Source organism: Lipotes vexillifer, unplaced genomic scaffold (genome assembly GCF_000442215.2).
Source record: "Lipotes vexillifer unplaced genomic scaffold, Lipotes_vexillifer_v1.1 scaffold806, whole genome shotgun sequence".
NCBI classification, from domain to species: domain Eukaryota; kingdom Metazoa; phylum Chordata; class Mammalia; order Artiodactyla; family Lipotidae; genus Lipotes; species Lipotes vexillifer.
The window spans coordinates 1,081,968-1,095,394 of NW_006783439.1; the positions used below are offsets into that span (position 1 = coordinate 1,081,968).

The following is a 13,427-nucleotide window of genomic DNA, read 5'->3' on the forward strand; positions in this document are numbered from 1 at the left end:
CCTGAAAATTGGGGCATCAATCCCTCTATACCCTCACAAAAGGTTTCTATGTTCAAACGAATTCGGAGGCATAAGCCTCAAATGTTCCTCACCCTCCACAGCCGTATCCCCGTCATCAGCAACATGTGAATGAACCAAATTATCTCCAGGGCTGAGGGCGTGGGCCACATCGCCGGGCCCTGCCGTCAAAGGAGCCCAGCGTCATGTTCCACCCCCTTAGGAGATGGCTGATGCTGTCATAGGGCTGTGAGGGAGGAAACCAGCCTGGAAATGCCATGTAGGGAAGAAACTGTTCCATTTCAGTGCGAGAATTCTAAAATAGCTGCTAATAAAAAGACTTCATACTGTGACACTTCAATACAGACACCCACAAGGATACCTTGACAAGCTGTTTGACTCCTCACAAGTCTTTTCTTGCTTTTCCTGCACAGGGCCCGAACCATCGCCCACACGGCTATACAACCATGCAGTGACGGAGAAGGCCAGCAGGGGTCTGCCTAGTCTGAGGGGCCAGCCGGGGAGCCCGGGTTCCTTCCTGGAGGGAGCCATCGCTGATCTGATGTTGGCTTGTCCAGGCACCTGTCACAGCAGTTTGAACCTGCTGCTTATTCTGTCTCTCTCTCTATCCTCCTGTTGTCTTTGACAACACTTACCCAGACAATGAGTCAAGTTTACCTCCTAGGATGAGAGGGGAGAGTATCAAATAATATTTCATTTACCAATTCAGAAATGCCATGGTTCAATGAATCTAGGCTCTGAAGATAAGGAGAGTAGGATATGACTGTATGAAAGTGATTAAAATCCAAAGAGTTTTTCCCACTGGAAGTCCTAAAAATCCATTAATTACTATAGCACTATCTCCATCAGGAAAACAATGGGTCAAGTTTGAAAGAAATTTTAACAGCACCTATTCTATTTTTGAAGCTTGATAATTAAGATCTTTTATAAAGTTACTATATGAATCTTAGCATAGATGAGACCGTGTTAGCTATTTTCTATAAATGCTGCTGAGCAGGACCCATACGATTCTTGTACCTGGCTGTCCATCAGACTCACCTAAGAAGTTTGTTAAAAATATAAATTCCCAATTCTCATCTTCAGTGATGCTGGATCAGTATATCTAAGGTGAGGCCTAGTAACCAATATTTTGCAGAAAGCACTTTGAGCTATTCAGAGGTATGGTCAAGCTTGGGAGCCTATATAGTGGGGAGCACGATAGTACCAGGCAAGGTAACCTTGCTATGCTTCCATTAGCATGAAGAGAATTTGAGAAGTTGTCTCACAGTTGGATATCATAAAGCAACTCTATGTTTGAAAATTCTCTTAGTGGAGTCCAATTTGGAATTTGTTTTTATCTGGTCAGTAGAATTTTTCAGGTTTTATGCCTGTACTAAGTTCTCATGGCCACAAATGGAACGACCACCAAGAGAAGCTGCTGCAACTCTGCAGAGGGATCAATCCTGAAGTTTTTTTGTTTGTTTGTTTTAAATTTTATTTATTTTTTGGTTGTATCGGGTCTTTGTTGCTGGGTGCGGGGTTTCTCTAGTTGAGGTGAGCGGGGGCTACTCTTTGTTGCAGTGCGCGGGCTTCTCATTGGGGTGGCTTCTCTTGTTGCGGAGCACAGGCTCTAGGCAGGCGGGCTTCAGTAGTTGCAGCACATGGGCTCAGTAATTGTGGCTTGCGGGCTTAGTTGTTCCACGGCATATGAGATCTTCCTGGGCCAGGGATCTAACCCATGTCCCCTGCATTGGCAGGCAGATTCTTAACCACTGCACCACCAGGGATGTCCAACCCTGAAGTTTTTAATGTCTTTGTATGTACACAGCATTAGGTGAGGTTGTCATAACAATCTTTTGTAGTTTTATAATTTTTTTCAAATCTGGACAAATAGACCAAACAGGAATGTGAACTAACTGCTTGAGGATAGAATTCTAAGAAAGTTTTATGGAGAGTTGAGAGATGGAGTCAAATCATACTTGCACCTGGAGCTACTTCCATCCTCAAGACCCACTATGGTGGATAACATCTTTACTTTCAAAGACTTCCAGGGGGAATGGTATATAATCTTTCTCAGACCTTCCTTTTAGGCAATCATCATTATCACTAAGAACCTAGAAAGTGCTCAGCACTGTGTGAGGCATTGTGGAGGTCAAGGTTAGAAGATGCACATTTTGCCCAAGAAGCACTTGGAATCAGGTCACCTGGTCTTGATTATAACTTCAGTCATCTGCAATAGTCTTTAAGTTCAATAACACCTTCATCTGCTATTCTTTCTTTAAGACCCAGGTCAAATCTTATTTCTTCCAGAGAATTTTCCAGATTTCATCCCACATGCCAGTAAAAATCAGTTGATCTCTACGCTTCACAACTTGTATCATACTGCCTAGCATCAGAGTGATTCACTATGTTTCTTCTCCCCAAGAGATTTGTGGTTTTCTTTAGGGAACAGAATCATTCTGTTCTCAGAATCTCATTCAGAATCTACATATTGAAGAAATATGGCTAAAAATTATATATGCAGTACCATCTTGGACTAATTCAGTCATTTATCCATCCAAGGTGTTCTGTCTCTGACCACAGGACAATGACTGTGGGAAAATGTAAAAAGTGTGGAGCATTATTAATAATCTGCCCACACATCTTTTTCCAAAGCCTTCTTGAACCAGTTCACACTTTGAGCCTGGGGAATCTCTCAGAGGTAACAGGGAAGCTTCGATAATTTCCTTTTGCTCAATACTCACTGAAGATGGAGACAATCTACTGTCTTACTAAAGTAATAATCTTGTGTAGGCAGGAAAACTTTGATTGTAGAAGAAATATTATGTAAATGTAAGTTATTTAATTAAAAAGAAAAAAATCCTTCACAGGAAGTAGATGTTCTAAAGACGTGGGAGACTTGTTTTCTTTACTGCAGTTTGTAAGTGGTTCACTGATAGATTTTTTTTTAATGACATATTAATCATGAGAAATGGCGACTGTCTTCTACCTTTAGGCAAGGTGGAGTAACAGGGAAAAAATATACCTTCTTATCCGAAACAACCAAAAACTGGCTTAAATATATGTATATGAAACAATTATTTTCAAGACACTAGTTAACAGGCGATGAGGGATAACGATTCTTGAGAGACGAGAAACAAACATAGTGAGTTCTATGGTTACCAAGCTTAATTCATTGAAAGAGACAGAGGGCTCCAAGTGGAGCCCAGCATGCTCCCTGGATTGAGGAGATGGAGCAGAGAGCCTGGAAAGATCAAGGTGACTAGAATGGAAAAGACAGAATACCAAAGGAGAGAGAGCTGCACACAGAGAAAGCTCTGAAGATTTATAGAGTGCGCCCCTCACGTATTTAGCTGAGTATTGATGTGAGGACACTATCAATGGCTGGGGAAGACTGTCCAAAAGGATCAGTGCCCAGTGCTCACACAGGACCAGTAATACTGCCAGTTCCCGATGAAGCAGAGTGAAAACCTCATGATTCATGGGGAATTAGGTAGAGTACCTAGTAGATCTTGCCTCAGTAGCGGGGAATTATTAGCTCTAAAGTAGGCACTGGTCTGATACTGCCTAATGAATCTTAACAGCAACACACAAAGGGATCAAACAGCTTCGAGGCAATATAACCACATTCCAGAACAAAGCCCAAAAATATTTTTAGGAAGGCAAAATATCTAGCATCCAACAACATAAAATTCACAGTGTCTGGCATCCAATCTAAAGTTACCAGGTATACAAAGCAGCAGGAAGATAAGATCCACGATGAGGAGAAAAATCAATCAATGGAAATTGATCCAGGACTGACACACATGATGGAACTATAGACAAATATACCAAAAACATTTAATATAAATGCATTCCACATGCTTAAAAAGTTAACTAGAAGACTAGAAAGTATAAGAAAAGGCCCATAATGAACTTGTAGGAATGAAAACTTGAATATGTGAGATGAAAAATATATTGGATGGGAATAATGGAAAATTAGACACTGCAGAAGAAAAAAAAGTTATGGAAGTTGAAGACAGAGTAATAGAAACTATCCAAAATGAAACACAAAGAAAAGAGAATCTGAAAATATGAAAAGAGCTCAGTGGGCAATGAGACAATTTTAAGTAGTTTAATAAAAGTGAAATTGGAGTCCCTAGCAGGTAAGTAGGGAGAACAAAAGAAATATTTGAACAAATAGTGGTCAGAAAATTTCAAATTGATGAAAACTATAAGCCCACAAATCCAAGAAAGCCAATGAACCCAAGAGAAAATCTTAAAAGCAGCTTGAGAAAAAAGAAGCATTAAATACAGAGGAGTAAAAATCTCCTACTGAAAAATGCCAGCACTTTTGTTTTTTTAGCACCGATTATGTGCCACTTCAATTTATTGTCCTCAACAAGCTTTAAAGGCAGGAGCTAATTGAGAATAAAGAAACAGAGACCATGATGGCACATCAGGTGAGTATGGCATGGTTTTCTTTGCTCTTCCCAAACCCATTCACCCATTCACTTTCAGTTCCTTTTTACCTATAGTAGAACCATAGTTTGTCTGGGTCTTCAGAAAGCCACTGATCTCTGCAAGTGTATTCAGTCCTTAGTCTTGGCCCACATGTGGCCAGTGAAATATAAGAAGGAGTCTTTGCAGAGGAGATGTTCTGGGAAAGATTTACTTCCTGATGAAAGGAAGGCATGCAGGTAGAAACTAACTTTTCTCTGAAGCCATCTTGCCCCCTTCCTCCTCCAATTGCATGTTTGACATGTTTGGAGTTGCTGCACCCATCTTTCAGCCATGAGGAAAAGACCAAGAAAATGCCAAGTGCCCAAAAATTGCTCTGACATTGAAAAGCTTCTGAACCAATCAGAAACTGCCCACCTGTGAACTTCTTGTCATGCAAACAAAAGCAACTCCCTAACTGCTTAGGCCATTGCTAGTAGCTAAGTGCTAAATTCATTCCTAACAGAGAGAATCATAAAGTTAGAAGAGAGAAATTGCAGATTCAAACCTTTGCCTGTAGGACCCCAGTCTGATGCTCTTTCCTCTATACTCCAGCTTACTCTATGTTGCCAGTTTCCTTTTTTAAGGAGCTCCGGTCTCAGTGATGCAAAGATATGGAATGTCACAGACATGAGACAGCTGAGGCCTGACTGCTTCAAAAATGGGTAAAAATGGGAGAAAGTACCTGCTGAGGATACCTCTCAGTACTCTGAGGAATAAGAATCCTTCTGGCCCAAGCAAGTCAATAGGCTATGGCCTACCTTCCTTTCCAGCATACCTGAAAGCACACTTAATTTCTGTATGTAGTACTTCCATGTACAAAGTGGACGGGCTTTTGATTTCAAGAAGAAGAGACTCAGAAGACTGAAAAAACAAGAGGATTTATGCCATCTCCCACTGACAGACTTTACTAGTTAGGAAATGGATGGAACCAGGCCCCTGGACAAAGGATCTCCACGCCAGCTCTTTTATGCAGGCTTTGGCCGCTTTCCGTAGCCCTTCTTAAAAGGCCACAAGTCCCAATAATAGATTAAAGGCACTGAGGCGTTCTGTAGAAAGGAAATTGTTCTTACCTTAGTGACCATGGATCTCTTTTACTGGTGAACAGCCTCTGACAGCTCATGGTTCCAGTTTGAGAGAGGCTGCTCTAGGCCAAGCAAATATATACAGCAGTGGAGATGTGGGGATCTGTTGGGCGGATCTATTTTCATAAGCTGCCAGAATGCAATATGACATGTCACTTTCTGGCATAAAAATTCTCAGTGGCTTCCCACTGACAAAAGGACCAAGTCCAAAGTCTTTGGCATGGCAAACAGGCCCCCATGAAATCTGATAATAGCCTAAATAGCCTACTTTTTTAGCCTCAGAGGCATGCAAAGGAGTCCCATTCCCTGGCCACGCATCGCAATGTTTACGTTGCCATCTCTTGTCCTATGCTACCTCCTATGCCAAGAATTCTGCCCCTCCCCTCCTGGCCCATAGCCTTCTTGCCTCTAGAACAATTTTGGGTTCATATCTTAAATACCAGCTCAAATGTCATGTCTCTGTGAACCCTACTCTGGTTTCCCAGTGTAGGCTGGTGGCTTCCTCTTTAGGGTTCCCAGTACGTATTTCTATTACAGCATTCATCACATTATCACATGTCTAAAAAATCCTCCTTTGTTATTTAGTACAGTATCTAACACATAGCAGCTGCTTCATTAATGTGTGTTGAATGAATGAACGAATGAATGAATACTCACCCACCCTGTTGCAACTCCAAAGCATATGTGAAAGGTTCATAGGGCGGCTTGAATACAAATTAAGCCAATTTAGAATCTTGAAGCAATGTATGCCAATCAGCTTTTATATAAAATTAGTCTGAACTCAGCGTTCTGATTTCTCTCCAACAGACAGGTTCCTCTGAACTGTGCTCTCTCTAACTGTTGTACAAGGCATAAATTGAAGATGATTTCAAAGAATAAACAAACTCTTACATTTCTGGGGCCACTTTAATCAAAAGAATCCAACCAGAAAGGTCTATAATTGTTCATGTGAAAGTTAAGAGTCATTGTGTGAGTATCTATTAAGGAGGAAAATAAGGAAATGGCATCTGCAAAAGAGAGTTAATGACATAGAGGCATTCTTCTTTCAGGAAGGGATTGTGTTGCCTCTTAAAATGAATGCCATGCCTGGCTTTATGGGTTCTAGGCAAAGTATATCAGAAGAAGTTTTTCTACTACAGTATTAATGTAAATAAGTTTAAGCTCTGGGCTTTCTACTGAAAATAAATTGTCTGAGATAAGGATGTCCCTATATCTCTGGCTTTACTTCCTGAAGACAGCACTCCTAGACTCATAGACAGGTTATCTGCAAATCTGAGTATCTTCTGTATTCATCAACAGGGCTAAAAAGATATGCTCGTCAAGGCTTTTCCTTATGTGTGTCCTGTTCAGCATACATAGTAATGTGCCCTGCACTCTTACAGTCTGCACAGATACAAAGATATATTAGACTTGTCCTCTCCCTGCTCTCATATCAGTGAGAAGACATGCACATGAACAGGTTTCCATGATGCAACGTGCTCTATGCTGTAATGCTTATTTATATGAAGTATTGAGGGATCACAGATTTGTGAGCCATTACTCTGCGTGGAGAAAGTCAGGGAGGAGGTGGAACTGGAATTGGTAGATGCCATGCTGGTCCTCATAGCGGGAATGACCTGGGCATTTTACACAACACACTAAAAACATCTGTGGAATAAGCTGAGATCTATCTATCTATCTATCCATCCATCCATCTGTCCGCCTACCTACCTATCTAGAAATGTTCACATTACATACAAATATTTCTTTTAAAATAAACACATTTTTTCAAAGACCAAGGTATGAAAGTTCATCCTTGATTATTTCCTATGTGCTTGTCCAGTTCTTAAATTACCTAAGCCTTCGTCTCTCCTCTATGGTTCAGGACTTTATTTTCCAGTTTATTACCCCCCTCCCTCCAGGGTGGGCAGATTAAGGGACAACGTACTGAAGTTCAAAACAATTCTTTTCCTACTCGTTATATCAGCTTATTTTAAGAAAAACCACTGTCTTTTCTCTCTGCTGTTCATAAACTGTATTGAGCACTTGAAGATGATTTCTAGACTTGTTGTTTGTATCATTTTAACACTTTAGGATTCTGACCATGGCCTTGCTTAGCCAAGCTATATTCATTTGCTTCTTTTAATCTCCACCATTAATCAATTTGCCGATTCTGCATCCTTCTCTTTTCTTCTTAAGTGAAAGATGGATTAAAGGATAGGATTTCTTACCTCCTGCCACCATAAAACTAAAGCCCAAAGGGGTATAAGACTTAAAAGCGAGGATTTCAGATGTTTGGGGCTCTCTACTCACCAACGGTCACATTCATTTTAAATGCATATTGAAGCCAAATTGTGGAAAATACCAAAGTGCACATTAAAAAAAAATTCAGTGGATACACTGTGGCATAGTAATGACCAAGTAGAGTGAGATCCTAGGTCTCTGACAGGAATCTGGTTCAGATGCTTCCTAAATGCCAGGCTTTGCCAGTGGAGGGAAGGAATAAAAATGAAATGAAAGACTGGTACTGCAGAGCTGCTAATTAAAATAATTCAGAGAACATAAATGCTAGAGTAATTTTGGACCTGCCATATCAGGCTGGTTTCAATGCAAATGTAGTGTTCCGATTTCTTCCTTCTTTGGGAAGATATAATTAGCTCAGCTGCAACAGGGTGGAAGCCTCGAGGCAGCCGTTTCCTGGTGCTGCCAGCTCCCCCATGATGGAGAAACAGCTGCCACCCGCCCCTCCTGCCATGGATCGCACAGAGCTGGGGCCACCCTGCAAGGCTGCTCACAAGCCACTATGAACAGAGGCTCAGGCTGCCACTGGGACTGGTTCTTGCTTAAAGATAAGGGACATGTTACTCCTTAATAATCCAGTTGACTCTAGGCCCAATCGCCATCCTTCCATATAAGATAGCCTTGGTGAACTCAAAAATCCTCCTCCATTACTGTGGCAGGAAGGATACTTAAGACTGGTGATGATAGCCCACATTGGGCAGCTCCCCACCTTGGAGTGTGCAGGCTTTTGGAGAAGCTAGGAACAAAACAATGGAGAAAATGTGCCCACAAATGAGAAACCAGAGCTGTAAGGAGAACACATTCCCCAGCTGATGTGGCAGAGAAGATGAAGAGACACTATGATGGGGACAGGCTCAATGCTAAGCTTATGGATGATCCAACAGGTGGGTAACTCATGTGAAAGCAAGAGTGTCCTGGGAAATAGCCACTGCATGATGTACTCAACTCACCTGCAGAAACAGAGCACCAGCTTCTACTTGTCAATTTGACAGACTCAAGAGAATGGACTCTACTGACAGACTTTTGATATTTAAATAAGCAATACTATTCTACAAATGAGTTCTATGACAATAAATACTTTCATGGAACCAAAAAGTGTACCACCATTTTGAAATTTTAGAGAAGGCAAAATAGAATGCATAATTTCTTAGTTGTCCTAAGCTACCATCAAATTGTCAGGTTCTTACACCCATCATCCATTTTCCTACCGGCTCCACCCAGGCCATCTATCATAGACGCCAACAAAAGGCCGTTTTTTCCTCCTCCTTCTCAATGGGAACAACAAACAACCAAGCAAACATACAGACCCTGCAGCTGCCACTGAGTAATGACCATGGTGGGGGGATTAAATCAATGTGGCATCTGAAGAACATTTCTTAATGACTGGGATAGTTCCATGAAGACCATTTAATAAATAAAGGAACTGGGAATAGTTATTTCGTCCAATCAATTCAGAAGGAAATACTTCAGGAAAATGTCACTTAAGTGGAGGATTTTCTTTTCAACAAGTCAGAATATATGGTAGATGACAAATGACAGTGTTTTTATAATGCATAAATGACCAAGGTTAACTTCTCATGTCTATTACGATGGTCACTGTTTTGTTAGTATTTTTTAGGCTTTTTTACTGAGATACAATTCATATACCACAATATTTACCCTTTTAAAGTATACATTCAATGGTTTTAAGTATATTTACACATATACTAAACAGTCATCACACTATAGAATTCTAGAACATTTTCATCACCCCAAAAAGAAACTCTATATCCAGTCACTCCTCGTTCCCCATTGCCCCCTCAGCTCCTGGCAACCACTAATCTATTTTCTGTCTGTATGGATTTGCCTATTCTGGACATTCCATATAAATGGAAGCATGTAGTATGTGACCTTTTGCGCTTGGCTTTCTGCACTCACCATAGTGTTTTCAAGGTTCATCCACGTTGTAGCATGAATAAGTACCTCATTCCTTTTAATTAATGAATAATAGCCCATCATATGGATGACCACATTTTATCTGTTCACCAGTTAATGGACACTGAAATTGTTTCCACTTTTGAGCTATAATGAATAGTGCTGCTATTTCGTTTGTGTACAAGTTTGTGTGCGTGTGCGTGTGTGTGTGTGTGTGTGTGTGTGTGTGTGTGTGTGTGTGTATGTGTGAACATATGATTTCAATTCTCTTGGGTATATACCTAGGGGTAGAATTGCTGGGTTATATGGTGACTCTGTGTTGAACATTTTGAAGAACTGCCAAACTATTTCCAAAACAGCTGCACCATTTTACATTCCCCCCAGCACTTAATGAGGGTTCCAATTTCTCCACATCCCCGTTAACACTTCTTATTGTCTGTTTTGCCAAGTGGTTGTGAAATGGTACCTCACTGTGGTTTTGATTTACATTTCCCTAATGACTAATGATGTTGAGCATCATTTTATGTACTTATTGGCCATTTGTACATTTTCTTTGGGACACCAAAAGAAACTTAAACCCTTTGCCTATTTTCTGATTGGGTAATTTATCTTCATATCATTGAGCTTTTCAGTCTTCTTCCTCTGAATTATTTTTCTAGAGATTGTAGAAAAGGACACTGAGTTCTAGTTAGTTCAGTCCCAGTTTTGAGAATGAAACATAACTTTATTGATTTGGATAATGATAAGGCTGAAAATATTTATCGAGCCCTTGTTTTGTGCCAGGCACTCTGAAACCTTTATTAACTTACTGCGAAAGGGAGAGCTATTGCTTGTGCCACATGTTTCTTCCTTGGATGCTCAAGGTCAGCAAAGATTTCTTAAGGAAGAACTCACGTGTTCCTTTGTCTCCTGAGACCGGGAAACGCCCCTATCCCCGCTCCCTGCCAAGGGAGCAGAGCTAACAGAGAAGATGCATCCATTGGCAGGCAACCTCCCGCCATGTTTTAGCTATCTGGAATAAACTAGTCAGTCATTGCTAGACTCAGGACAGGTGCTTTGCAACTCTGTTTTGAACACCTGAAGTTAAGACTGCCCATGTTTCCTGCAAATACACCCAAGAAAATCCTTTACAATTTGGTCTCCATCCTTTCTTGCTATATAAAACGTGGACAGTGCTCATCAAGGTGACAAAGGAAGAAACCCCACAAATCAATCTATAGAAGAATACGCAGCAAGGCAATGGATTCATTGTCTTAGACTAATTGTAGGAAAGTCAGCTCGGCTAAGGGGCAGAGGCACTGGAGGTGAGGGAGGCTGCAGGGAGGAGTACAGGAGACAAACTGAGAAGGCTCCTCCTCAAGCGTAAATCATAAAGGGCAGAGCAAAGGTGAGCACAGGCATTTTCTTCACCAGCCCTAACCTAGTATGAAAGTTAGTGGAGCTCTAAGTTTTATCCTCTTAGGTAATATATTTCTAGAACATTTATTTCTTTTTCTTCCTATATCCCTCTCTTTTTAAAAATCAAGCAAAACAATAAGAAAACAAAATTGGTGGTTTGAGGTGGTAGAACACAACCCAAATCTTCAATATCATGACTTCCCAGTTTCCAGAAATAACCCTTTTCTTTCATACCCAAGTTCTGAGATGTCAGTTAACAAATCTAACATGCCAAGGATGCCAACTCCAGGTAATCAGTGGATTTGAATTTTTGTCTATAACTCTAGCTGTTAGTGTTTCAAATGGTGGAACCCCAGGCAGACTCAGTAGGACAGAACCTCTTACCAAGATGGCCACCAGCCAATCCACTTTCAGCCAAGATGGCTCTGAGTGGGAACTTCTAGGGTCTTAGTGTACTTTCATTTATGTGAACCAGTTCACCTTAGATCAAGCCTCAAACAAAGGCTCCTGGCATAGTTTCACAGAATCAAATCCAAACCTCAAAATCCTTTAACCTCATGGCCTCCTGGAATTTTCCCAAGGGTTCCCCTGGCAGAACACTCACGCTGAGAACTTTCCTCTTGGAGATCTCACACACAGCTCTGGAGAGCCATGGAAAGAGCAGGACGGTGTTGTGGGCTGAGCTGTGTCTCCCCCAAATTTATATGTAGAAGCCTTAGCCCCTAGAATCCCAGAACACAGCTGTATTTGGAGACAGAGCCTTTAAAGGGTTGATTAAGCTAAAGTGAGGCCGTTAGGGTGGGCTCTAATCCAGTCTGACTGGTGTCCTTATAAGAAGAGGAAATTCAGACACACAGAGAGACCCCAGGGATGCCCGTGCACAGAGAAAAGGCCACGTGAGGGTGTACATAGTGAGAAGGCACTGTCTGTAAGCCGAGAAGAGAAGCCTTAGAAGAAACCAACGCTGCCGTCACCTTGATCTTAGACTTCTAGCCTCTAGAACTGTGAGAAAATCAATTTCTGTTGTGTAAGCCACTTAGTCTGTGGTATTTTGTTGTGGCAGCCCTAGCAAACTAATACAACGAGGGAGCCCCAGGGAAGGATGGCCCTGGGGTCTCTTTTTCGGTACAGCCACTCACCCTGTAGTAGTCAGTGCTGTACACGTCCCGGGACATGCCGAAGTCCCCGATCTTCACCAAGAGGTTCTCGCCCACCAGGCAGTTCCGGGTGGCCAGGTCTCGGTGCACGAAGTGCTGGGACGCCAGGTAGACCATGCCCGCAGCGATCTGCTGGGCGATGTGCAGCATCTGCGACTGCGTCAGCTCCGTCGGTGGGTTGCCCTCGGCCATCAGCACGGCATCAGGTCCGTGCGCCCTGGGGAGAACACAGAAGACCTTGCTGGAGCCTCAGCTCTTTGCCTTGAGGGGCCCTTTGCCCCACATCAGCTGCTGGTGTGGAAAGATGCTGCCTGACTTAGCAAAAGAGGAGGGAAGGATGCTTCACCCACAGTTTTATCTCTAAAGCCTCTAGAGCACCTAGGCTTTATTTCCTAGAAAGTCTAGCATTTCCAGGGCCATGTGGGCCTGAATAGTGCCCCCCTCGACACACAGACAGGTTCACATTTTAGGGTTCTGGAACTATGCTGGGATCAGGCACTGGCTAGATCCCAAGACCCTGAAAAGCAGTGGGTGGACGAAGCAAAAAACAAGCAAACAAAAAAACCCAAATCAAAATAAAACACTGCGGGCAGAGTTTGGCTCTCCTGGAGTGAGGGTTCACTGCACCCTAGCAACTCTGTCCTCCCAGTCACATGCTGCAGCAGAGGGCCCTCACTCCCTCCAGAGTGCAGCTCTGCTCTCCCCTACTCCACCTGCCCCGTGGCCCAACATGGCTTCAAGCTGCCCATGTTATCCCCAAGCCCAACTCAGCAGAATCCCAGGGCAACCTCATTCCGGACATTCATTCCCAGTGAAAAATACCATCTCCTTCGTACCACCCCTACCCCTGACCTCCAGCTCAACACATGTCCTGGGCACCACATAGGAGAGCCTTTTGAATCACAACACATTTATTCTTTTACTGGGGCGAGTCTTATTCCCCACACTACGGCGGCGGGCAGAGGGGAGCAGCGAAGTGCGGTGTCTTATACCTTCTTTATCTCCTGTCTTACACACCCAGCCTTTTCCCAGCTATGTGACAACTTAAGGTATCTTAACACTGGCATGTGCTTCAGGGAGCGGAGGGTCCCAGTCTTAAGACGCTCTCATGAACCCA

At 42.5% G+C, this 13,427-nt stretch overlaps 1 protein-coding gene across 1 annotated transcript in view; it reads right to left on the reverse strand.

The window, feature by feature from the left end:
• The window catches only part of LOC103083316 (BDNF/NT-3 growth factors receptor), a 94,831-nt gene that overhangs the window by 60,513 nt on the left and 20,891 nt on the right, over positions 1 to 13,427 (reverse strand). Inside the window, exon 4 of the mRNA XM_007456116.1 lies at positions 12,293 to 12,527. Coding sequence (XP_007456178.1) covers positions 12,293 to 12,527 — 235 coding nt within the window. The remainder of the gene's footprint in view (positions 1 to 12,292; positions 12,528 to 13,427) is intronic.